The sequence below is a fragment of the Cebidichthys violaceus genome, unplaced genomic scaffold (genome assembly GCF_023349555.1).
Source record: "Cebidichthys violaceus isolate CVI_PGR_0920_01 unplaced genomic scaffold, fCebVio1.0.p SCAF_9, whole genome shotgun sequence".
NCBI classification, from domain to species: domain Eukaryota; kingdom Metazoa; phylum Chordata; class Actinopteri; order Perciformes; family Stichaeidae; genus Cebidichthys; species Cebidichthys violaceus.
This window is the reverse complement of record NW_027176975.1, coordinates 13,120,818-13,148,815: the sequence shown is the minus strand read 5'-3', so window position 1 is coordinate 13,148,815 and position 27,998 is coordinate 13,120,818. Positions and strand designations below refer to the sequence as shown.

The window sequence follows — 27,998 nt, the reverse complement described above, 5'->3', positions numbered from 1 at the left end:
TCCTTGCTATTTCCAGATGCAGCCACAGAAACTCAAAGAAACAAGTACTAGTTCACTCTAGGAATCACGATCACGGATTACAGTTTTCTGCATGGAAGTTGGTGTTCGGATTTTTATCATGAGAAGGGAAACTTCCGAAGTTTTTCTGCCTCATGCCAGGACACTCAACTGATTCCTTTTTTTTGTTCTAGTACTGTTATTATTATTTATCTATATTTCTAAGTTTGGAAACTGGACTGATCAAAAGTTTTTATATTTTGGAATAATGAGTGACTTCTCCTGGATTCATCTTTATTTTGGGATTTAACTGCTGTTTTATAAAAGACTATATGATACATTTTACAAAAGATATGGAATTTTCTTTGCGAATTCACCTTCTTACAGCTTTGGTCTCCTGTATTAAGGTAAGCTCATACACACATACAACACATTTTGACTTCATCCTTTTATATTATGTCTGATCACCTCTTGTATGGCGTCTTTATACAGTAGATACATTTGATTTCTTCACAGGTTTATGCTCAAGTGGTACAACCTGCAAAGCATCCAGGTAGTAATGGATTTTGTATGGGTGGTGGTGTGATTGCTTTCATTTTTCTATGCTGTTTCAAATTGCCAAATTTAAATAAGATTACATTATTAACATCTGTGGGATCAGAAAAACAATGTGAATTGTCAAAGCTCACCAAACCAGAGAATGTTGTTGATTTGTTCACTGCCCTACTCATTATTCAGAATAGTTTGTATAACTTTTACAGCTGTTGGATTCATTATTATCAATCTTTTAATCCCCCCAAAATCCAAAACGAAGTGCCAGGAAAATACATTTTGAGTAATGGGACAGAGCTTGATTGCGGGGGAAAGCCCTTTCTGGATGCTTGTTTACCCGTTAACTCTCCGTTCAGGCCTGCAGGTGTTGGCCTCGGCCTCACATTATTGGCCTCTCGACGCTGTGGATGGAATCCATGAACTGTGGGACCAGATTGGAAACAGACCAGGTTATGTTAACGGAAGTAACATAAGTATGTGCATACATAAACAGACCTGTCTATACTCATGGGAATGCACCAGCTAAATGTCTTGCTCTCTGCATGGTCTCAAGCTTTTTTTCACCACCCACCTTCCAGCCACAGCCATTGTGCTTTTTAAATGTGCTGCTGTTTTCAGAGTGTTTGTATTGTAGGTCAGATTTATCACTGAAATTGTAGAACAGAATATCTGGTGTGTGATGTAACTTGTGATTTAAAATTCTGCAATGCTTTACATGCAGTATTCCATCATATGGAGGTGGTAAATGTCTAAAAAATAACTAAAGAAATGTAGGGAATAGATCATTATTCTGCTCTTAGAGTTGTTTTAATTGGTGACGGACTGAAAGACAATAACTTCTTCCACGTGCGTAGATTTTGCAGCTTCGTTGTCTCTCCATAAGTCAGTGCAAGGTTTTATGAAAATGTTAAAGTTGAAGAGGGATCAGGTATAGACTTGAGTATGATGTGGAGTTACTCTGAGTTCAGGAGAAATCCTCAAGTGAAGAGGAAAAGAGCTGAAACTCTTTGAACGCTGCCCCTGTACACTCAGCTCAGCATCACTCTGTCTCATACCTGCACACCACGTTCCTCCTGTTGTCTTCCTCTCACTGTTCTCTTGTGTCCTCTGTTATGTGTCTATATAGGTGTGAATCACTGTTTTTCTCCGTTGTCTTTGTCCAGCTCTCAGAATCCACAACCACACTGTGCTCCCTTCCTCCCATAACTCTTCCTATGTGTATACCAATGACTCTGCCTACACTAACATTTCTGCAACAGTAGGTGAGGATCAATCACTTTCCGCTCACTGAAATTCATTTGTGCATCACCTGTCGCTCCCTGTTGTCCTCTCTGTGTCTATATATGGTTGAGTCGTTGAGTTTGTCCTTGTTAAGTCTTTTTGTCCATTCAGCACAAAGGAAGAATTCTGAGCCTTTTCACTGTTTGTTATTGTTAATTAGCTTGTATTAGCATCCAAGCCACTTGTTTAATGCCTTTGTATTATTTTATGAGATACCAAGAAGGCTGTACAACTTTCATGTTCAACAGTTTAATAAACAATGAAGTTAAATATTAAGGGACTTTTGGTAATTTAATTTGTTGAACATTTGGAATATTTTGGCACTTGAGTAGACACCCTATAGACACTGCAAATAATTTTCAAGCGAAATGACACCCTTTGTTTGTACTTTGCTGCAGATATTGTTGAGGGAATGGTTAACAAAGGCATCTTTCTAAATGGAGATAATGGCGGTACCTTTCTCCACTTTGGAAAGTACCAGAACTCTTGTATTAGTGACCCTACATGGTGTGGTCCTGAGGGTGAGTGCACTATAGCTTTTGCATATGATAATTTGGCAAAACTGGAATTATTTTCAATCCATTTGAGTCTCTTATATTAATGGCTGCAGGTGATTTTTCATCTCTCTATCATTCTCTAGGGATTACCTTCTCATTCTTTTGGAAAAACCATGAGGCAGAGTCCCGTTTTGCTGTAGCCTCTGGAGGGAAGGTTATCTCCAATGGCTTCTCTATCTACACCAATCCCTTTGGAGGATATGTTGAGTTTTACACTAGAGGCAACAATCATAGATGGAAGGCCAACATCAGAGTCCCAGGTACTGCGGATGAATTTGCCTTTGTATCACAGAGTTCTTTCAGTTACTTTATTCCCCATCGGCACCCATGAGGAATGTATTTTGGTCTTGGAAATATATATGTTTTTGTCTTCAACCATAAATTGTTATGTAATTACATTCATGGTTTGGTTAACTGAAACCAGATGTAACCGCAGACAGTTGATTTGGCAAGTCGAGGATAAATTTCATAAATCTTTTGCTGTATCACAAAACATACAACTATTATGGACGTTTAATGAGATGCGGTCATTTCCTTCTAAAATAGACTACAAGTATATTTGGTGATTGAGTTAGATGAAATTCTAAATATTATAAGAGTGTGACCAATACTTTGAATTCAATTCTGAAAATAAAAATTTGGATTTAAATGAGCTGAAACTGTTTTGACAAAATGGAAGAAGAAAAAAACACGAGGGTTAACGTTATGTGAAACTTTTAGAGCCAGTATTTTGTTCTCAAATGTCTTCTGTCATCTTTGTTTTTGCTGCAGTTACTCAAGGTTGTGCTCACAGGCGTCGTAACTCAATTTAGATTTTAATGTTCAGTTACAGAGGATCAAACATCATCTGGGTCTCATATGTGTGTCATGTCATCTGTCAGTCCTCTCTTAAATGTGAGGAAAAGCTTTGAGGGTGATAGATTAAACCTGGAGGTGCATTGGGACCAAATATAGTTATCACTGAAAGCTGAGAATGTAACATTATAGATCTCTCTGCATAAAAAAAGAGAAAGAGAGGGTTAAAACATGTAAATGGGTCTTTGGCACACATGGTTTATATTCTAACCGCAACTGAGATGTGTTTTGCTCTGCTAGTGGAAGTGTTTTCAGATGTGTTGCCTAATGGGACTCCCCTCATTGTCAATTTACTTCAGAGAAACAAGGGGAAAGTAAGTTCTTTGTAGTGTAAAATTGACTGGAGAGAGCTCACAGGACCAAAACAGACCTGACCTCAGGTTCTTGTGGGTACACAGTATTTACTCTCTGTCATGATATTACAGACACAAATAAAATGTTTTGAGCTCAAACTAAGAGCCGAACAATTCATCAGATCATCAGAAAATTATCTTAATCAGCAACTATTTTGATTAGCAATTAGCATCGTTTTCAGTTAACATCAGCTTTCTTCTCTAATGAATTGTACTAACTTACATGAATCTGCAAAGCAAAGATTCCACACACATTCCTATCAGACTCAGTTGTACTTTGTGTTATGTGTTTTTCAGCAAACATTAGCATGCTAACACCTTACAAGTAACCACCCTAAAGGAGTTAGAGTTGTAACAGTCTACCATGTCACGATTTTAGATAAAAAGCCATATTAATAGCTGAATTCCTGTGTCCTCCTCAGTTTTTGATCATTCTCTTTCTTGTGCTCTAATCACCCTCTTTTCCATTGCCATACATAAATCATACATACTAGTTAAGTAGTATGTTTCCTTTTTCAGGGCCTTACTGGACCCACATTCTCTTTGCATGGACGAAAAAGGATGGTCTGAAGGTCTACATCAACGGGACCTTCACCGCTGGTGACACAGCTGGCAGGGTCTCAGAGAACTATGGTGATCCCTATCCTGACCTTGTCATTGGAACTGGCAACAACAGGGCATATGGTCACTATGTAACCGGTGCCTTCGATGAGTTTGTCATCTGGGAAAGGGCCCTTTCTCCTTACGAGATTTTGCTCTACTACAGTGCAGCCACAGGTAGGACATCACGCACTAGAAAAGTATTTTACTTCATTCTACGATGTGGCATATCTGTTATGATGCATCCTCCCTCTTGACCCTGCTCTGAGGAAATGGTTTAAAAGCAATTTGCGTCCTTGTCCTCCTTACATTCCATCCACAGCATTCATGCATAACAACAAGATATTAAACTAAACAAATATACCCCCGCTCCCTGTCAAATGGCTTTTCTTGCCGAAAACATTATCATGACCACCTGCCATATAAGTGACTTGGCTCACATAGTTCTGCCTTATAAGTATTTAGAAGAGTGCAGAGGCGTGTTGGGTCGCAGGGGGCAGATCATTATGATTTAATTTGACAGGTTATTACACGCTAGGACAAAAAACTCAGACTCTTGACTGTTTTTGTTCTCTCGCTGTTAACCTCGTTTGGTCTGTAGAGTGACAAGCCATGTTGACATTTACGAGAACTTATAAATAAAATAATTATGTTGTGTGATAATACATATTAATACATTTCACGATAGTCTGACAAATGATCAAAACCTGATGAAATGCACTTTTTTAGCAAGTAGGCAGCATCTTATTTTGTTGCGTGTGAAGCATATCAGTGACGGTTAAAGATGGTTAAAGTACATGAAAAGTATTACTGTGCACTGTTAAAGCTTCAACTGCTCACAACATGTGAAGCATAAAATGCACGCTGCCTGAATTTCTTCTCCGAAGTAGTTACCAAAAGCAATATATTCCAGAGACCATTACCAGACGCAAAGAGCCCAACTGTTATGGTTACAGAAAAATATTTTTACTTCTGCAGCGCACTCCTATAAAATGTTGCATTGAACCAAAGAAGAGCAGGAATGGTTCAGACTTATACCTCTAATGTACGTCCATATATGGCCTTTTTGGCTAGTTAGTGTTGTTTTTATTAAAAGACAACAAAGACATAAAATGTATAGCCTTGTACAGAAGCTAGTGGCAGAGTATTATGTGGTTGATTATCCCAGTGTTGTGGAGGTTGTAATCTGTCTTTATCTTCATGACTGGGCATGGTCCAGCCTCATAAACTGTAAGCTGATAAAACCCAGCTACATTACAGCAGCTTCGCAAGTTTAAGTTCAACCAAGGATCGAATAACAAAAATGCTTCTAAAATGGAGATATCCAAACTATAAAATTTAACACAATGTATACATGTCACCAGTGTGGTTCCTCACACATTGTAATAAAGCCCTTTGTTATGTTTTTTTTTTGTAGGCCAGGCCATGATTTCTGCCACAACACCCAGAGTCTCTAAAGCAGTCACTTCAACTACACCAACAGCTGTAAGTTTGTCAACTCTGACTTTGGAAGATATAATACCTAAATGTAATTGCATAACCTACATCTATGAATTATTTGTTCACAAATATAGCAGCGACATAGAAATGGTATGAACTATTTGCATACAGTTTATTTCTTATTGAGCTGTTCTTTCCTTTTGAAGATAGAGGAGCTGGAAAAAAGGATATTGAGAGCACATGTGAACAGATCCGTCCTGTTTATTAAAGGGCTTTGGATGTAGAAAACGAATAAAGAAATAGAAGAAAGTGGAGACAGCTGCTCAACAGTACGCACAAAATGGCTCCCTGTAGGGCACTAGGCTGAAAAAGAGCAACACTGAATCACTTGTCCAAAGAGAATTTCCCGAACTCAGTCACTTAACATCCTGTGTATGTTGGAAATGGGTGCTCCTTTGGAAACCACCTCCTGATTGTAAACTTAATTTGATGCCTGATGTGTTGTCTCCCAAGGGCGCCCCTGAAGTGAGTAATCCTGTCGTCAGCGGCCAGCGAGAGGAGGTCCAGAGCTCCCAGGATCCGGAGTCTTTGCCGGTGTTGGGCTTCCTTAAGGCGCTGCCCAATAGGACCATTCCTCACAACACTGCCAACAACCTCACACAGGTCTTGGAGCACAGTCCAACACACACACACACACACACACACACACACACACACACACACACACACACACACACACACACATTACACTTGAAAAAACAGTTCACACATAGACACAATGCCCACCCATCTGCATATGATGCAACAGTTCCGTGATGTCCATTTTCTTCCATCCAGGCTTTTCTCAAAAGTGTGGAAGAAGTGCTGTCCTCTCCAGGGCTGCCAGAGGTAAATGAGTTCACACTGTTGTTGTGCAATGTTTAACCATGACATAATGTAACATATGCAATTTGGTGAATACTTTAATCCAACGCACTGAAGGGATCCATGAGTTTGAGATTTTAACACTGCATATTTTGGGACAAATGGGGCCAGCAGCAATAACAGTACCTGGCAGTTTACCCACACAGGATTACAGTGGTCTTCAGTGGTGCAAATTGTGTAAGACAGCACTGCTGACTATAAACTGCCCTACAACACAATGATTTGAATGTAAATTTGGAGCCTCCTTAACTGTAGACACATCCCAGCATAATCTCCAGGCTCCTATATACAAACAGAAGAAAGGCATTTTGAGCAAATGTGTGGTTTCAGCACATTGACTTCTCAGCATGCTTGTTTTAGTAGGAGCAAGCTGAAACAGATGTTCACGTATGAGCAAAACTTGGACATCAGATACAATGTTCAGTCAAGCCTCTTGTGATTACCGTCTCTAATCAAATTCATGCTGAGTGTTTGAAAAATGTCTCTCTGTATCAAGATTTGTATGACTTTTATAATCTACATCGTATGGCTTTGTATGCTGCCCTCAATTTTTTTGTACCTTTTGTAATTCAATTGAGTTATATCCAAGATAGTACATTTGTGCTACCTTTCCTTAGCTTAGCATTATAGCTAAATGCTAGAAAGTATCTTAGCATTAAGCATTATCTCCTAATTGTCATTTGTAGCAACATTGGCCGCTAAATGGGGCCATGATTTACTAAATGAGCATCATGCTGTATTGAAGAAGACTTGAAACAAGAGATGGAGACCATAAACTCATGTTTACAATGTTTACTGTGGTAGAAATCAAATTTTACGTTTACAGCACTTCTACACGCCTGCTAAAAACACTGGATTCTGCTTTTGCCATAACACAAACAATAGCATCAGTTCATTGTTCCTTTCTATCCGGTAATGTTGACATATTTCTCCCTGATTTGTAGCACAGGCTTTCTGGTTTCCATGATCACAATTATCTTCTTAAACTTTGGAAAGCTCCCTCCATAGCCACAGAAGACACACTCTCCATGAAAAGCAAATTGTCCTTTGTGTACCCATTTAACTTGACCTATTTTATATTTATAAATGGAAGCTGTGAAGAGAAGTTACATTTTAAAAAGAAATATCTGAAGATGTTACACCATGTTAGCATGAAGCAATGCTTCACACTGGATGCAGCAACTGTGTATTGATTGTGAAAAAATGTCTGTGTGGTCATTGTTGAGCAGCAGTCCATCCCTGTGGTCAGCGGTCTGATCGAGACCGTGGACAGAGTGATGGAACACATGGTGACTAACCTGGAGCCCAGCCCGAACTCCCTCATTTCCCTTGGTGGAACATCTTCTGTTGCAGGTCAGTATGCTGTCAGCTCTCCATAAGGTGACTCACTGTTTGAAGTTTGTGTGTTAGGGTAGAAGGACATGGAGCGCCAAGCTGACATCATTAGTTTTCTTAATCAGAGGACATATGCAGGTCAGAAAAGCAGATCTCAAACCCCTCCACTTTCCCTCTCACTGGTGTAGGTCTTCTTTTTTTTTTTTGCATAATATTTAGTTTGCCACTAAGCTTGCTTGTGTCCTTGTCCCAAGGGGGGCTTCACAGCTTTTATCCACCCAATGATGAAACAGATGGGTCTTGATGCTTGCCTCAACGTCTGTTTTTTTTAACAGTTTTTGTTTTTTCCAACCTCTGACCCCCACAGACTACTCTCTGATGAAATTCCCACAGAACTACAACCTGCCACATTACCGCTTCCCCACACAAGGCAAGAGTTACATCTCGGTGCCTGGAGAGGCTTTCGCCATGCAGTGTAAGTGCAACTATTACAGTACTACAGATGTTCAGGGACATGTCTTGAGTGATGTACAAGGCGGACGTGTCCTAGACTGAGGATTCTGTGTATAAAAAGTAGTAGCTTCTCTTGAGTGTGAATACAGCACATTAATCGTGGTCTGAATCTGCCAAGAGAAAATTGTCCAGCTTGGAGGCTCTTGTTATTTGCCAGTAATTTATTATGCTAAGATTTAAGACTGCTAACATAGCATACAGTGTAGGACAGGAGTTCCATGAGAGCTTTTGTGTGACTTTATGGTGCACCGTAGAAATCCAGCTATGACTTTAATGTTGGCAGTTACCCTTTTATTCAAAACAGGAAGAATGAAATAGAGAGCACTTTCTCTCCACTTTCCTCTGTCATTAAAAAGAACGGACTTACATAGTGGAGTGAGGGAGAGCAGTAATTACGGTGGGCATTAAACTCTGCGTGTTTGAGTTTGTGTTCAGGTCAGATTCCCTTGACTCCACCTGGCTGCTACATGTACTGTGTTGCCATACAATCACTGGAATAAACCGTTTTAATAACTCATTAAAGGACTGTAATCAGAAATTGAATATGTGTTATTGCTTGACACATTACAGCCAGGATCAAATTAACTCATAGCTCGGGATACCTGGCTGTATGAAATACCTGAGGGGAGGTTTTATAACCCAATTAAGGGGAAAGCATGCCACACATTGGTGTGTTTGGATACTTTATTATATTTTTCCTTTTGCGCTCTCCTCCTTAAGAGAGAGTTGTACAAGCAAACTGGCCACCTTGAGATCTAAATTGTCGGGGGGCATTCTGTCGAAATAATTTTGTAGAAAACTCCCCTGTTTGTTTGACATCAGCGAACTTTTGTCGTGACAGTCAGCGGGGCCAGGGTGGAAGGCCTTTGAAAGGAGGAACAGAATCATTAAGGATTTCCTCTGATTTCATTGTTTATCTTGCAGTATTGAGGTGGGACCGAGCTGGATGATAGATCTGATTAGGGGAGGGGGACCAGACCTCCTGCTCTCCTGGTGAAGTCATGTAGAGGTTTCATAAGATTTCCCAGCATCCACGGGGTTTGCGGCCCTCTATCTTTCACCCTTGTGCGAGCATACGGTCGTCCTATTAGCCTGCCGGTGCCAGCATGCGGCGGCAAGGCAGCGCTAATTAACTTCCCTTCTTTGTGAGCATTTTAGCGGCACTGCATTACATTCCCAGCCCGCAGCCCAAGCCGTTCAACTACCGTATGTTGTCTTCTTTTCTTCAGCTCAAACCACCATCGTTGGCCTCTTCTACCACAACATGCACAACTACTACAAAGAGATCAACCCTGTCAAGACCAAGTAAGAGAACGGGACAACACCCAATGTGAAAAGTCAGTCATACCACTTTAGTTTCGGCCAGGGCTTCATCTCCGAAAATATTTTCTAAACAAAATTGTTGAAGCCATTCAACAACAAAAAAGTTCCAGCTTCTCTTTTTGTACTTCCTGTGTGGGGAATCGGGTCCACTGGCACTAAGACGCCCCTGCTTCCTGAAACACAGAACGACTGATGCCTGGGGCCAGGGCTTTATCTGTCCTCTCGCCTATCTCTCATCTCACCACTCAACCTTCTGACTGATACACCCTGCTATTAGCTCTACATATCCCCCTCTGTTATTGTCTCATCACTGACCCAGCTTGTTCCACTCTTGCTGCAATTTTTATTTTTACCAAACCTGACATAACAGCGTTTAAGCAACCTGTTTTTCCCACTTTATATTTCAGAGAAGTTCAAGTACAAAATGTAAAATTTGTGACAGTACATTTGGAGGTGTTTGCGATTGATCGTTTTTAATATGGCTCTCCCACTGCCCGACTTCTCTGTGGGTGAGAATGTCTTCTCTGTATCACGATAGAGAGGTGACGCTTGTATTATCCCAATGTCACATATCAGATTGCCTTGAAAAACTATTGATGCAATGCCGCTGCTTGTCAGTGTGATTAATTATATAGTCAGATGATCGAAGTCCCACTTAAACGCTAGTGCTCTGGGTTGGTGTGTAACACGTATGTGTTAATGTGAGTACCAGTTTTGTTTTTACATATCTGACTGTATTTGATTATGTCTCTCTTGATGTTCTTTTTTTCTGTCTCTTTCTTTATTATTTGTAACTGACTCTTATTTATGCCCTGTTTGTTCCTGTCACGCTGCCATTCTTTTCTTACATTCTCTGAATCTCTTCCCTCTCTTTTTTTGTCTCTTAGGATTAATGCAGCAGCTGATTTTAAGGATCACAAGATCCAGGTAGCAAGCTGTCTGATCTCTCTGAAAGTGGAGCCTTCACCGGCCTTGTCAGTGAACCTCTCTGGAGCGCCAGTCATCAAGATTGTCCTCACCCACATCCTGGTAAGAATCAACCCATACGATGCCCCAGTTTCTTCATCTTTGGCTCATGTCTTTATTTACTTTCTGTGTGAGTCAGTCATACTGGAAAATCTAGTGCTTTTCTAGTTGGCTGGCGCAGTTGTTAAGTGTGGGACACCCACCTTATCAGAGGAAAGACGGCCCTGGTTTGCCTGAAGCTACAGTAGCTGGATCCCCCCATATGAAATCTATCAGCTCTATTTTTGGCATTCTCTTATGTAAGAAGATGACTATCTATCACTAACCGAGGCTTGTGCAGCTGGGCACCCAGCAGCACAAAGAATGAAGCCTATTTTGGTTTTCATTAGCCTGCCTCACGAAGCATGTGGCCTCCAGAAAGCAAGCTGATTATGTACATTTGAACTGCAGACTTAGGGCGCTTTGAATGGAACAATAACTTTCTTTTATGAACAGCATATTTTTTCTTTTCGGCTTTATGGCAGGAGCTATGCCATCTTTCCATGGGGAATGCAGTTGAAACTCATAATGAAAATTAAAAATGTGTATTGAATTAGCTTGCTTCCCTGTAAAGACAGAAACGTGGCAGTGTTCCTCACAGCCATGTATATTTTATTTTTTATTTTTTGCACATTAACAGGATTATTGAAGCCATTCTTTTCATCTAAATTAATTGTGTTGATAGCATATTATACTATCATACAATAGCATTAATGAGGCAGTTGACTAAACCCCACAACAATGTGGTTCTGTTTAATTTATAAGCCCTACAAGAATTACTTTCTATTGAAGTAAATTACCAATACCTTTTTTTTCTCTCTTCACTCATAAGAGCACAAATGAAAGCCATGCAGCTTCATGAAACCATGGTAATATTGCTTTGTTTGCCTTCATTTTCCCTAGTGAAATAAATGTTTATGCTGCAATCATCTGGCTTGGTTCCTGTGACAATGATTACTGTGTTTGTTTTAGCAGACACCATGGGAGAAGGTTTATAATCTCCTTTATTATGGTAGTGCTGGAGATGCTCAACAGCTCTGCTGTCTGTTGAGTCAAGGTGTTTCTATTTTAGTTGGATTGCCTTTTCCTCTGATGTAAGGATAAATCAGGTTTCTTACATTCTTTCCCCTCTATCCCATTCCGAATAAGCTGTTATACTTATTACTAACATGACACATACTAATTGGAATGCAACATGCAAGCATATGTCAACTTAATTTAGGCTGCATAGCTTAGATGAAGATTTTTATGTAGGAGCTGCATCGTAATTTGGCACAGTGCACTTCTGGCTGTGGTTGCGTTCAGAAAAAGGTTTGTTTTGCTGTAACTGCGTTGCTGCACAGACGGATTTAGTCAGAATACAACTATTTTTGGAGTTTAAATGTCTTTGGCAGCAAATGGATACTTATCACCTCCCTAGCTTGGAGGCAGGGAGGGCGGCTCACACAGTATGAGGCCGAACTTGCACGTCATTGTTTATGTCGCTCTTTACTGTGTTAAAGTTAAACCTTGAAGATGTCCTCTCATGGCACCAGTTCAGTGGCCGAGAGTAAGAGATTTGCAACTGACCTCTCTGTTTATCCCCAGAAAGTAGACAAACACCCAGTGACTTCATTAAAACTTAGCGGGAGGACCGAGTGTGTCTGAAGCTGAAATGTATCATCCTCCTCATCTGTCTTCTTGTGCTGTTATGGTAACAACAAGTTCTAGGTGCCATCGCTTGTTCTGCACAAACAGGCACCTACTTTCATGGCTCAGACCCAAATGTCATCCATTTTCTCTATCTGACACCTGCCATGATAAAATGTATTGTACCGTGGATTGATGGAGTCACAGACTTGTGAAGAACCTTGTGTCGAGGCAGGTACCACTCACAGAAGGTCAAAGCCATGTGGTTGGTGTCAGACTGACCTTGCAGTCCTGATTGATGCCCTCTGAGCACACTGAAACAGCCTGCTGAGGTCATGCCATTCCTAGCTGACTCAGTCAGAGCTGAGGTGCAGCCATCACACGTTATGTGGCACAGAGCGGGTTTGATACCCAGACAAGGTGTTATCAAGGCTGCAGGAGGCCCGCATACTTTCACACGCCATTCGGCTGTGGTGTTGATTGGACCCTGGCTCCATCAGGGATTTATCACCGCTGTCTGACTCAGGTTCAGTTTGAGGGAGCCTAAGGAAAGACGAAGGGGAGAAAAAGGGAGGGTGGGCGGCATCGTGGGTGAGTAGTTAAACATTAATACAAAAGGACGACACCTCTTCTCTGTCCTCGTCTTCCGTCAAAGCATCATGCTGATGGTATGAAGTGAATGAATGGAAAGATTGATTTCATGAGCAAAGTGGATTTATAGGGTAAAAATTCTGAGGATTTAAAAAACAGATTTTGACAAGCAGGCCTGGCTTTACGGGCTTATAAAGCAATGTGTTAGGTTGGCAGCTTCTTAAGAAGGGCCAAGGCAAAAGGATGGGACTGGGCGGCAGCACAGGTGGCCTCTGTCTGTCCCTCAATTCACCTTTATATAATTTCATCTGTCAGCTAAGATAACAGACAGTCATGAGAGTAGTATCAATCTTTTCATCTCTCTTTCAGAAAGCAAATAAGAGTGTTTTCCAAAACTTTTGCTCAAACAACAACTGTATTTTCTACACACACTCAAAATGAAGAACATTACTCTTTACCCATTACTCAAATATTTACCAAGTGACTGGACAAGTAACCATGACTAAATCATCCATTAAGTTGTTTCCATCTATGATTTAAAGAACGTGAAGGAGTTTTTGGTGGGAAGTGAGTAAAGAGGTCAGGGGCAGAAGGGGAAACTGGGTGGCTTGTGTTTACAAAGATGTCTAGACTTGTTGGAGCTGGTGGATCAATTGTTCAGCAACTTTGAAAATAAACATGCAAAGGTTATCTCACACTTTCTGATACCAATGCTGTTAATTGTGTAGGCCAATGCTGGTATCAGTTCTTTCTGAAACAATAATAAGCACCCTATATTGCCAGTCTTTTTATAACTCCTAGAACACGCCCAGCTTAAACCTTGTGGTCAAAAACTCTCCTCCGTCTCTCGCTCTCTCCTAACGACCCACACCCATCCATACACACATACAAACCAAGCTGTGTGAGCCAACATGCTGATCAATCACAGATGGAGGTCTGGCTATTGCTATTCCTCCCTTGCCAAAAGATTTAGAGTCTCTCTTTACGGCCCCTCCCATTCAGCACCCCCTTTCCATAACCACTCAAACCTCGCGACCACCACCTCTTGGTAGTGCTGAACAGAGCAGAGCTTGAGCTCAGAAAAAAGTAGGTATTGGCCTCAAATAATGTTAACAAATAATTTGTGGTTCTAAATCATGTAAATTTGTGTTTTATGAATTTGTTGAAAGATTTGTTGCTGTAGAAAAGGCTTGAGAATGTCAAGATGAAACTCTTGAAAATTATATCAATAACAAGGTTATACAAAGGCAAAATAACTGTTTTTGCAGGGTACCTGTGAGTCTTTAAAAGTCTTAAAAAACACTTAATTTAGTTCCCTTTATAAAAATGTCTTAGAAGGTATTAAAAAGTCATAAGCAGTAATGTTAAGTATGAAATTATTTTGTATCTGATTGCGTTCTGGTTGTTGGGAGACGTTGAACCTTTATAAACTAAAATTGTGATTATTGGGATAATGGATTGAGTGTGCAGGACGCTTTTCCATCTTTGTTTATGGACTTTCTGTCATCACCATCAGACCGATAGCATAGCTACAGTAATGTGCAAGTGTTGATATTAGCAAGAACTTCATTGAATTTAAATTCATAATTTTGTATTTGTTTAATTAATCTATCCATTCATCCATTCATCTACTTTCTGCTGCTTCTCTGTGTACCATTGATTCATTAAAATCATTATGGGTTGTTGTTATATACTGCTTGGAAATGCAAAAAACAAATGTGATATAATAATTAGGGCTGCAGCAATTAGTTGATTAGTCGGTTAGATCATCAACAGAAAATTAATCTGCAACATTTCAATAATCAATAAATCATTAAAGTCACTTTTCAAGCAGTATATAGTAATATAGTAAATATCCAAAATAAAATTTTCTTATCTGATAATAAATGGAAAATCTAGTAATAAAACATATTAAATTTAACTTGGTGAACCTTGCAGGACCCTTTTTTGGTGGCCATCTGAATACCAATTTAAAACATTTTAAATTTCAAATGCAAACTTTTGCCCTGTTTTCGACTATACAATCAGTAATAAATGTCATACTTGTAAGCATGTTCATGTGTAACTTCAGTGTCTCAAACAGTGTGGGAACTTTGAGTTCCACTGTTATCTGCTTTGAGTCTGCATTCAAATGTTCATAAACCTTTTTTTTCTTTGCGTAACCTGATATAATTTGTGCTTTAATTTTATTTTGACAAATTTTCTACAAAAATGTTTTCTACAAGTTTTCATGCTGAGTTTTTTGACAGGTTTACAAAGGACGCTGTACAACCACAAGATTTGAAATATATCACCTAACGTCATCAACAAAAAATCTTATTAAACCTTATTTGATCTCATGTATTTCCCCTGTTGAAAGGCTCAATATGCAGCCCTCAACTTATGAATGCAAACATGTTCCTACAGAAACAAGCCAGAAACCAGAGAGGTATAACAGTGGCCTCATATGAAAGCCTGTGGGAACATATATACATTCATACATGGAGAACCTTTGTCGTTGTAATGTGAGTTTACTTCAAAAAGTCATGTTTGTTGTTTTGAACAAAAACGGCCACAGTGCAGTTTTTTTGTGATTCGTCAAAAAAAACAACTGTCATTTTTGGGGTTTCTAATTGTCCCCAGTTTTCCTCACACCCTGCATAGCTATCAACACGTCTCGTTGTTTTCTGTGTCTATCTAAGTTTTGAGCTGTGGTTGGCCTGCTGGACTGAGCAATGTTACATTATACCTTGGTGTGCCTTTCCCAGACATACTGCATTAAAGTGTTTCCTTCCCTTACTAGATTTAAGAGCAGTCAATGTAGCTTTTGGGGAATGCATGTATGGCCGCTCTGTTGTTATGCAGAACAATTTAGCCATTGTCAAAACTTGGCTACATCTGTGCCTTTCTGTTGACTCATATTTTACCTTTCTTCTACAGTACACTTCCACAAAAACAGAAGATGATGGTAGCTTTAATTGATGTTATGTCGCTATGTAAAGTGTAACTGATGGGTTTTAGTACTGCTATGGGCCCTGCTGACAGCTTCACTGTTAAAAATTGATATCTATACCAAATGCAGAAAGGGGCGTCCAAATTACACCGTGGCTTTCTGTGCTCTCAAATATTTGGAACGTTTGAAGGAAAAAGAGAAGATCGCTGACTTTTTCACTCACATGGTTGTGTCCTTTTTTTCCCTGCTTTTTTTAAATTTAGCACAAGCAAAGCCTGTATTTACATTATTTTGCTCTCGTGGCTGCATATTATTGTACCAATGCTGGATGGAATGAGTGGGTGTGAGCAGGACTTTTTTGTAAGTGATATTTTATATTTATTCAAGGTCCACTTACTAGCCCTTTATGTAGCGTTCAACTGCATCTCATGTTCTCAAGCAAATATCAAGCTCTGGAAAAAGCTAGTAAATGGACCAAAAATCCAAATTAAAGTTAAGAATGAACCTTCATGCTCAGTATCCATATTCTGTCAATTAGAGCTTGCATTCAATTTGATTAATTTTATTTACTATAACTGAAATAGGATTTTTTTTATATATCTACATTTGTGTTTGTTAACAATAGCATATATTTAACTGGTTGCACTGCAGGATACTATACTTTAAGATAGAAATTAATACAAAGGTTAATCAGTCTTACTTTAAACAAAACATAATTTCAGACATATATATATACATATATATATATATATATACGTATATATACGTATATATATATATATATATACGTATATATACGTATATATATATATATATATATATATATATATATATATACGTATATATATATATATATATACGTATATATATATATATATATATATATATATATATATATATATACGTATATATATATATATATATATATATATATATATATATATATATATATGTGTTTGTGTGTGTGTGTGTGTGTGTGTGTGTTTATGCTTTTGGTTGTATTTCTACCAGCCCCAGCCTGTATGTTTGGAATTGACTGTTTAAATAAGGATGATGGGTGTGTAGCTTCTCCATCTTTTCTTTATTTGCGCCTTGCTTGAGAACCAGCTGTCAAAAGATTTAAACTAGCCCAGAGCTGCCCAATTTCTTGGGATTTGCAGAGACATATGTTGTCGCTATTTCTTGAAGTTAGCTCAACCACAACAGGGCTCCGGCTTCTATCTGTGCCAGTCATGGTAGGTCAGAAAGACACCACAGAGGACAGAGAAGCTTGCATTTACACAAATTGCTGGTTGCTGCGTGTCATCTTGGACATGCTTTTGTGATGCATGAGAGTGTTTATTTTCATACCTCATTGTTTCATCCAACAGGCTCAACATAGTCATAAAGCAGCAAAAAGACGTGGTGTGCTTTGTGGGGGGTGACCGTGGCTAAGTGGAGAGCAGGGCCGCCTTTCAATCAGAGGGTCGGTGATTTGATCCCCAGCTTCTGCTCTACTAGTCTCATGTCAATGTGTCCTTAAGCAAGACACTTAACCCCAAAATTGCTCCCGTAGCTGCGTCTACGGTGTGTAGATAAATACTGAATTGTAAGTCGCTTTGGATAAAAGCGTCTGCTAAATGACCGTAATGTAATGTAATGTGTTAGAGAGATCAGAAAATCCGCTGGCAGAGGTGTGTTGCCATTAGCAAGTCATCAGGATGCACCATTAAATATCTATTATGGAAAACACTGTCATATTATACATATGTTGATGATCACATGTCAGCTAAAAGTGTTTGTTCCCTCCAAAAGAGTCGCATCGTGATTTACAGTTCTCATACCCCCATGCAACTGTGTCAACTGAAATCCAAGTCAACACTCAAGACTCATTAAACATTTTTGCATTGATACTGTAATATACGTAAAGTATCTAAATACATCTTCCACCACTGATGTTTGCTAGTGAATCTGGAGATCAAACAATTTTAAACAATTTTGCATTTCACTACCATGGAGAGTGAGTTGTGGTAAGTAAGCACTGTAGCTGCTCCAATTGAAGACATCGAAGACACAGAAGCACCAGAGATACCTTGACTATCTATGATTTATCAGCCTCTCTCTCTCTCTCTCTCTCTCTCTGACCCTTCTCCTCTATCAGCTGTCACTCTGTATCCCTCTGCTGTCACTAGCTTTCGCTCTCTTCTTCCTCTCTACATCTATTCTCCTTATGAGGCTCAAAGTGATTTCCAAGGCGGTGTTTGCTGGCCTTCTGTTGTTAATAAAGAGTTGGAGCGCCAGCTCCAGTCTTGGCTGGTGGCTGAGGCCTCAGGGCCCTGAGGGAACAACGGTGTGCGCGCAAAGCTCGGCCAGATCTCCAACTACATTTTAACACTCACCAATGACTTTCAGGTTCCTGCACCTCTCCTCAGATATCAACTGGAAACACACTGGATGTACCACAAACAGACAGTTGCTAGAGAGGAAGCATGGCCAAAGAGAGCTCCTTATATGTGTGAAGGTCTGTTAGTCAATGTATATTTGAACTTGTGTCTAGTACATATCATAGTTTGATATTGATGGATTATTTCCCATGAACCAAGGTTCATATTTGTGCCTAATGTGGATAATTAGTCTTCATTGCACAGGAACATTAAAGGTTCAGCGATTGTTAAAGAGCAAACACGACACTATAAAGCAGGTCTTACAGTGTGCCAATTACAGTTTGTTTCTCCTCCATCTGCTTTCATTTACACCCAACAAGCAATGTGACTTATTAAAACCCACAGGGGAGCAGTAAATTTACCCACGGGGTTGCTTGCAGCTCCTCAAAGCTGACCGCCGGCTTGTGATGACGGGGTGCATTTATGGCGCTCTCATGGTTCTTGGACCCATTGTGTTGCCTGCTGTAATGGTTCACATGAATATTCATCCATTACATTCATCTCGAGGGTCACAATACATAATGACTAAAGAGCTGCATGTGCGAAACAGACAGAATGAGAGCAACGATATGGTTACGCAATGAAGTCAACGTATTATTTATTTATTTATTTATGCTATGCTTTGTAATATGAATCACTGAGCATATGGGCCAGGAAACAGACAGCCTGAGTGTCGGTTTCACTCTCTCTCGCTCACTTTTTCCAGAAGGAAATAGTGCAGACACAGTCCATCTAATCATACTCTTATTCAGTCTGAGAGTCAAGGCTTGGGGAATGAGAAGAGGTGTGCAGTCTCTCAGTACCCAACTGCCAATGAAAGTGTTGTTTTCCTCAGATGACAGATTGAGGAGGGTAGTGGTTTGACCTGAAACCAGGGCCAAGCCCCAATTACTGCATTCTTGCACTGTAGCCATTAGCTCACTGTCTCCGGAGACTCCAAATCTCATATTAAGGAATGACACGGAAAAAGTGAGTTATAATCAAATAAGATTCTTGAAGACAGCAGGAATCTTCTCTCAGAGTAATCATCACCTGTGCTGAGTGTCGATCTGCGTCTTCTCTGTCATGTAGTATGGTCTCCGACCTCTTTAGCCTTTTTTATTGGCATTTAAGCACTGATTAAGGGTTTTTATTTTGCATCAGAAGCAACATTTTTAAGTGGTTTGCTCATCTTTAGATACAAAAGAAAACTATGGAATATTTTAAGCTTTTATCTAATGTATCAAGATCTGATCAGTCTGCATATGGATAGAAAGAAAGCCAAAGAGCATAAAGGAAAGGTATATACATCTTCCACATCGTCGTCTTGATCAAAGTACATTTTCATGTAATGAGTTTTTGCATGTAGTTCAATAAGCCAGTAAAATCCTAAAGCAAATGTTTGTCCTTTATCACATACTTTTCTCTGGTGATTACAGATCTCATTTCATTCAACTTTTTTTTTTCAGACTAAAGAACAGCAAGAGCAAGTCCTAAATCAGAGCAATAAGATATTCCTCTACTGCGCCTTCTTGGACTACAGGTGGGTCTGTGTTCATGATTTAGATGCAGCATTTCTCAATTATTCATTCAGATGTAGAGCCAAAAAGATTTTCATCTTGATTACCGCCTCTTTGCATATGTTTTGTTCAAGTCTTAAAGACTCTAAATCATAAGTAATGACCAGTGATTTGGAAAAGGTGTACTTCCCTTTTGTCATTCAAATCAAAAGCAGCCAGTGTTACATGTGTTCCTGTTTCAGTTTTGGTGTATCTTGAGCAACACCCCCCAAAAAAAAAAAGTAATATGGCGATAACATAAATGGAGCCAGAACACTATTAAGAAAGCATAAATCATTTTAAAAGGGAGTATGCTTTAGTTTTATTCAAAGGCTTCCTCTCCTTACTCCTCTTTGCCCTGAAGCTCATGAAAAGAAAAGTGAATTATCGGATTGCCCTGTCAGACTGCCCTGGTAAATTCAGCAAAACGATTCTCTGAGTGCCTCCCACAATGGATCATGTTGAGGGATCCTTGCCAGCAGTCTCTGTAAATAATGAACAATTGTCATCCTTTTCAGTTCAAATGAGGTGGTATGGTCCAACGAAGGTTGTGTACGCTCTGATGGAAACATGACGTACTCTGTGTGTTTGTGCAACCACCTCACCAACTTTGCCATACTTATGCAAGTGGTGCCATTAAAGGTATGACATTTTTGCTACTCTTTAAAGCTGCTCTAATGTATTTTTTTTCTTCCCATATTAACAATGGTATGCTTCAGCGGGAAAGGTACAGGTGTAAATAACAAAATTATTGCTGAATTCCATTTAGCTGCTTTTGTTTCAGGGCCCTGGTGGTGAATGTATTAAGGGAGCTGGATACGATGCCATCTCAGCCATGCTGTGTTCTAGTTGACACTCAGGAAACTGGAAAAAAATCCCCTGCGGCCCAAAAAGCATTTTCCCTATAGACCACCATAAAATAAAATAGAATAGACGTCTGTAAAAGCTGCACCAAGAATTGCAAACAGTGTCAATTATTGCTTTGTTTATCAATTTTTATATTTCTCCCACACCCTTGAAAAGTAATAAAAAGTCTATGGACCGAGCGCACAATCAGACATATGGGGCCAGTCAGAGAAACACAGAAGTGGCCCGCACAACACAGAGGCAAACCCGGAAGCCAGAAAACCTTTTTGCTTATGTGCTTGGCGAGCAATTTTCATTGAAGTGAATGGGCCCCATCTTTGAGTCTGTTAACCAGTTCTTATAATACATCCATGGTCCTGGAATTTTGCATGCCAGCTTATTGTCCAACTGTCGTGCCTTAAACATCAATTGAACGTAGCCATTTTTAATGGTATTAGTAACACCTGTGCTTTTCCCACTATGACACCTGCTGTGAACAAGACAATTTTCACCACGGTGCTTTTCATTTCATCTGTTGTAAGGGACATTTTTAGAGACAGTGAACCTCCCACAACAATTTAGAGGAAGGTTTCTCCCTCCACACCAGCCATATTCAAAAGTCTGTCCCTCCCTCTGTGTTTTTGTCACAAAATAAGTGCATTTGTAGGAACATAATTGAACAGGAAGCAGTGGTTAACCAAAAAGTAAACCATCAACCAGAAGTACCCACTTTAGCCTTTGGACAGTTTATCGTTCCTCTCTGTAGATAATTTTGAACAGCTGTGAGAGGGAGACAGCAGCACAAGGACCTGCACAATTTAAGAATTGTGCAGGTCCTTGTGCTGCACAATTAATTAAGCAGACCTACACAGTCACAATGTCGGTTTCACTGGTGGTTTTATACAGAAGTACTTCAGACAACTATGATTAAGTGTGGTATTTTTGGGTTCACTACACAGGTCAGTGGACTATTTGTCAAAGACCACGCTCTCTTCAGAAACTAGAAACCGTCCCTTTGAACCGTCCTCCAAAAACTGTCCTCCAAAAACTGTCTCCTTAAAACATCTGGGATAACAGTCTTTCTCTTCTCTGAACGCTGTCCTGCACAGTATTTTACATGAATATTATCTGTAGAGCAGTTTGGAATGCCAAACCTGTGTCCATTGTCACCACAGTCACACATAACTCTTTGTTATCCAAGAATATGTGCAATGGGAGTGTGGTCAGCATCCACGATTGCTTCTTTAAATAGAAAAGAGGACTTCTTATTGCAGCTAAGAGGGCCAGCACTATATTTAAGGCGCAGAAGTCTGTTTGATGCTATACTTTCCCTCAGCCAGTCTCTAATTAGTGGGCTGCCTCATCCCTCAGCTGCAAGGGAACATCCCACATATCCCATTTCTGGAAGGCTGAGACTCCTCTGCCCTTGTTAATGACAAGGCACATGTGAAGACAGTTAATGGATAACAATATCCAAACCCTCAAAATAGCCTGTACTCCAAAACAACATCAATACACGGGGCCAATATGTCATGAATATGTGCATTATGGAGAAACACAATCTATCAGCTTCATGGGCAATGCAGTTTTTGCATAATCAATAATCATAACAAAAAGGTATTTGACTGCACATTTACAGTGAAAAACTTTAGCACCAAAACTGTTAAAACATAATACACATAATCTGATTTCATAATTTCATCTAGAAACGTTTCCAACATCTGTGTTTTATCCAACTTAGACAGGAGGAATTAAACCATTATGCTAAAGCTTTATGACAGTTTGCCCAGTGTTGGAGAGTAGCCTGCCTGATAAATACTAATGAGACTCAGCATTGTGCTCATCATCATAAACTCCACGGGGCCCCTTTGAATTTCCTGGCTAATGATAGAGGCTGAATGAAACAGGCTAAACTAGATTTGTATGTGCATTTGTAGCAACCACCCACCATGTGGGCAAAATAATAATGTTTGTACATGTTGTCTTGGTCGTTGTTGATGGTGAATTGTCTTTATACACAGCTCACTACTGGCCACAGGGTGGCACTATCAACCATTGGTTATGTCGGCTGTTCGATTTCCATCTTCTGTCTTGCCATCACTCTGGTCACTTTTGCTGTTCTGTCGTGAGTATCACCTGTGCTGTACATTTGTATTCAAAACATTGACTTTTTATGTTTACTAAGTGTTGTTATTACCTGAGCACTACAGCAAGTTAATGTGATGCTGTCCCTCTGCAGGTCAGTGAGTACCATCCGAAACCAACGCTACCACATCCACGCCAACCTGTCCTTTGCCATCCTGGTGGCTGAGATCTTACTGCTCATCAGCTCTCGCTTTGAACCGGGCACGGTATATCCACAGTACAGATTATGTTGTTGAAGCTGGTCATAATGATTGATGATTAGTGATCAAATTAATTGTGACTATTATAATGATAATGATGGGGTTAGTGTATTGTTGTTTATTTTGATAATATTCAGATTATTAGAATAAATTATGAGATTTTGTGTGTACTTAGATGATGTATACACAATGTAAAATGTGGTTAAGTTAAACAACCTCTAAATGATTAAATTCCTAGAAGGAAAAATAGTCAATCTAAAAAAAAAAAAAATACAGTCCACTGGAGCAACAGAAAAGCAGAACAGAGGATAAAAGATAAAAAGTAAAATAGTGATTAGCAAAATGCCTTGTGATAATAATGCATTCATAAATAATGATGGAAAAGAGAATGTTTTGATGGTAAAAATTCAGATTTTGTCCCCTGTCTCAGTTGCCTTGTAAGGTAATGGCTGTCCTGCTTCACTTCTTCTTTCTGAGCGCCTTCGCCTGGATGCTGGTGGAGGGACTCCACCTCTACAGTATGGTGGTCAAGGTGTTCGGCTCTGAGGGCAGCAAACACTTCTATTACTACGGCATCGGCTGGGGTAGGTCTGCTCCGCAGAATTGAATTACTACACTTAGATGGAAAACACAGACGATGATATAGTTGCCATATTTACTTTCTTATTCCTTGTGTGTCATTTTCTCATTTGTGTGTTCAAGAATACACTATGTCATCTTATTTCATTGACCCTAATTTCACCCAATGTCCTGCCTCTACCTCACACCAGGCCATTCCTGTAAATATGATTTGACCATTTTTTATGTGACCTTACTGGTCCAGTATTGTTTACAAAAAGTAAGGAACTATGACCCTGTTGAATAAATCTGCTTTGAGTTACATTCCAACATAACAACTGCTTCTCCGGATCTGAGTGAACTGGAGTTTGACGGACAGATAAAAAAGAATCTGGGACATACGTACTGTCTTTGGCTGCTGAAGAATGCATAGTCCTTCACATGCTGAACTCATTAGTGGAAAAATTATCCCTTTTTTATTACTTCTTTCTTCAGGCCAGAGTGATTTATCATTTAGTGTGGCCAACTGGAGACTCGTCTGACAGTTGAAGTATAACTGTTATACATAAAAAGTAAATACTTGTTTTATAATTAATTGCCGCTGCTATTAGCTTTGAAAAAGGCTGTTGACTACTTTATCTTTCATTTCCTCCTTCAAAGTAAACATTTCCTTGTACTGTAGTATAGCATGCTGGAAACCTTTGGGCTTGGCCAGCCAAAAGATCAAAAGATTATTTGCAGGGAAATTAGCAGTTATCAGCACAGCAGATAAATAAAACCACCACAGGGGGTAAAAGTGTATCCAAAGACAGGTGCGACAATGGGGGGAGTTTACTATGTTGGACTCTATAACAAGATGTTTAACAGGGCCACGAGGCTGTTTGCTAAAATTAACTGAGGCACACTTTCAGATGACACTGTGAAGGTTAAAATGCCAGATGAATTGTGTTGTAATCACTATTTGGCCTAGATCTATCATAAATGTATGTGGCCTTGCTCAAAGCCTTTTAGGTTTACTGGGTTGTTTTGAGATGATTCTTAAATATTTCTGTTGATTCCAGTCTTGTTGATCCAAGAATATGAGAGTGCTTGTAACTTGTTTTGATGCTGTGATTAACAAGGCAACAACTGCCTCGGGCCCAGGTCCACAGGGGCCTCAAAGCCTCAGATTTAGTGTGGGTCAATTTATGTTTGTGGTATTTTGATTAAAGGTACTCAGTACCTTAATAAAGGTATTACAGGAGGAAGACTAGCATGCAAACATGCTAGTCTAAAAATGCAGGATTTAAAAAATTTTAAAAAATGGTTTTATGAGGAGGGAACCAAATGTACTTGATGCATATTCATAAATACATTTGAACTTGATTGGTACTTGAACGCAGCAGGGAACAAGCACAGTGCAAAGAGAGTTGGATAAATGCGGGGTCAATGGGGCCCCACAGCATGTTAATCCAGTCATCATGGGTGCTATGTGACATCTTTAGTGAAAGTAACCTGTGTGTTTGTTTCCTATCAGGCTCTCCATTGGTGATATGTGTGGTGTCCATGACATCAGCTCTGAACAGTTATGGCGAGGTTGACAAGTAAGTATGACCTGCACTTTGAACAAATCCTGTGAATTATGTGGAATTGATTTTATTCCGTCAAAGCTTGGTGGGGTTGAATAAGAATGACATCACCTGTGGGAGAAATTGGAACCATCAACTGTGTTCAATGTTATTCAAAAGCTTTTAGGTTAATCGTAACTACACGTCATTCCATATTGACATTAGAGCATTTTTACTTGGAGGGGAACATTGTGTGATTTTCTTTTTTACCCCTGCCCCTCTCCTTGTTTTCTCAGCTGTTGGCTGTCACTGACGAATGGAGCCATCTGGGCTTTTGTGGCACCGGCTCTATTTGTCATTGTGGTGAGAAATTTGCATCAATTAGCATTTGTCATTTTTTACAGTTCACAATTTGCTGCATAATTTTATCAAGAATTTAATCTGTATTCATTGTAAAACTTGTAGTCTATTTGGGGAGGAACAAAACAAGATCTTACCTCCTGTTTAAATGTGTTAAATGTAGATACCCTTCTTTGTGATCTCCAGGTGAACATTGGCATTCTGATATCTGTGACAAGGATCATATCTCGAATCAGTGGAGAGAGTTACAGGGTTCATGGAGATGCTAATGCAGTCAAGTGAGTTAATAAAAAAACTCTTTTCATATTGTTCTATTATTAAAGGCAAGTAATATAAACATGGTTGTCTCTTGCTTTGTTTCAAGGCTGACTGTAAAGGCAGTGGCTGTGCTCCTGCCCATACTCGGCATTTCCTGGATCTTTGGCGTTCTCGCTGTCAACAGACACTCTTTGCCGTTCCTGTATATTTTTGCTGTATTCAACTCGTTACAAGTAAGTTCTTCACATTGGGATCTTTTCTTTTCCAAAGTGTTAGCATCTATTTCTGAAGATTCATACTGAAGTTAACCTTTTTCCTCTTTTCCTCAGGGGTTCTTTGTCTTCTTGTTTCACTGTCTTCTCAACTCTGAGGTATGATGCTAAATATATTAGATGTATGTTTAAATGTTTTGATGTGTCACGTCTTTTAGGAAAGTGTACACAGCCTAAACCTTCAATTAGTCTAGATATTTATTCTAATAAGCAGGAAAGGGACAATGTTCTCTGTTGCAACCCTAATTTCTGATTAAGGATGACGAGATGTATTCTGCCTGACATTTGTCACCATCATCTGTTATGGCTTTGCTTCTTTCTGTAGGTCAGAGCTGCTTTCAAACACAAAACCAAGGTGTGGTCTCTTACTAGCAGCTCCATCCGAAACATCAATGTGAAGCCATTCAACTCAGACATTGTGAGTGCTGGTGTTAAAGATTTGCTCAAGCAAAAATGAGCTGTTCAATTCTCACTGGCCTTAGTCTAACATTGTCCTTCCCATCCTCTAGATGAATGGAAACAAGGACGGCGTGACGCCCACCAAGATGAACACATGGGACAAAAGCACCAACTCGGCCAATCGTATCGACCTCTCCGCCGTGTAGAATAATTTCTGTCTGTGGCAGGAGAGCAATCCGCAGCTCACGAGTGTAGAATGACAAACACTGGTCAGACTATTCGCCCACTATGTTATGCAATGAATTGGACACTCATCCGCTCAAGTGAAAGTGATACCAAAGGAGATGTTGTGTAGCTGAATAATAGCTTCACCTTTAAAGACAAACAGACTGTAAGGACTGTGCCTTATTATTGTCTCATAAAAACATATTGTGTTCCCAAAAACAAGAGCAGGGATTTCTGAGGAGGTCAGCGAGAGTCTCAACATCCAGGAGTTTGGTTCAGGGTCTGGCAACATTGCTCTGAGTAGTGGAGCGTCTGGAATTGTCTGTTGCATGGTCCTTCTGTATATTGCAGTTGATTTACTAATTGGCAAGAGTTTATGTAACAGAATAGTTCATTTTGGAAAATACACTTTTTTCATTTCTTGCTGAGAAATATCTGTTCAGTGAATATTAAGCCACTGCCAGCAGCTGATTAGCTTAATTTAGCACAAAGAATGGAAACAGCTAGCCTGCCTCTGTCAATAATCAACACATCATATAACAAAGCAGATGTGTAAAAATGACACATTGTGGATTCACGGTTATGTGCCGGACTAGCAAGCCATGCTATCTGTTTTCCCTGTTTCCAGAATTTGTGCTAAACTAAGCTAAAGTCATCTGCTGCTGGTGGCATATTTAACATACAGACATGAGAGTAGTAGCAACCTTTCCATCGAACTCTCTGCAAGAAGGCAAATAAGCTTTAATAAAGCAATTACATCTGCTTTAATTTACTTGCAGAAAATGTAACATTAGAGATTGTAAGTATTTTCAGGGTATGGTAGGTTACAAATAGGCTACATAAACTTAAAGTACATTTTCCTAAATTGTGTTAGATTTGTGCCTTAAAAATAAAGACATAATGATTTCACCATCTGTTCAGAGTATTCATTATCACAATGCTTATTTTACCTGAATGAACTTCTCCAAGATTCACCTGGTTCATGCAGCTCAATGTTGGGGGGCAGTGCAACACAACAACTGCATGATAACAATGGATGAAGCAGCAGTGTAATTCTGATATAATGTATTTATTTATTTTGTGATTCTGTATAATTTCTTCTGCAAAGTGTCACAGCTCATCAATCGGTATGTTCTCATGTTAAAGTCTGTGTTTATTTGTGTGTTTTCTCTCTTGAAATGAACTAGTATATTTGCAGTACCTCACATCTTAGTAAGCTGCAGTATTTAATGCTTTTTGAGGAATAGTGAATACTGATTGTGTGTTTTCAACACAATTCTGTGAAGTCTTATGGCGTCTTTAGCTATTTCTGTTGCTAATGTCTTTTACATTTTCATACA

The 27,998-nt window shown here is 39.5% G+C and overlaps 1 protein-coding gene across 1 annotated transcript; it reads left to right on the top strand.

Annotated features, from left to right (window-relative positions):
* The first annotated feature begins 14 nt into the window (after positions 1-14).
* Positions 15-27,567, top strand: adgrd1 (adhesion G protein-coupled receptor D1). Its single transcript, XM_068704130.1, has 25 exons — positions 15-404; positions 514-550; positions 906-1,022; positions 2,229-2,351; positions 2,471-2,647; positions 4,115-4,372; positions 5,613-5,680; positions 6,149-6,298; positions 6,473-6,523; positions 7,789-7,912; positions 8,262-8,369; positions 9,637-9,712; positions 10,618-10,759; positions 19,759-19,832; positions 20,367-20,490; positions 22,716-22,819; positions 22,934-23,045; positions 23,470-23,623; positions 25,114-25,180; positions 25,441-25,507; positions 25,691-25,782; positions 25,869-25,995; positions 26,092-26,133; positions 26,360-26,452; positions 26,544-27,567. The coding sequence occupies exons 1-25, from the start codon at positions 330-332 to the stop codon at positions 26,637-26,639; spliced, it is 2,658 nt and encodes an 885-aa protein (XP_068560231.1). The 5' UTR covers positions 15-329; the 3' UTR covers positions 26,640-27,567.
* Positions 27,568-27,998: the final 431 nt, after the last annotated feature.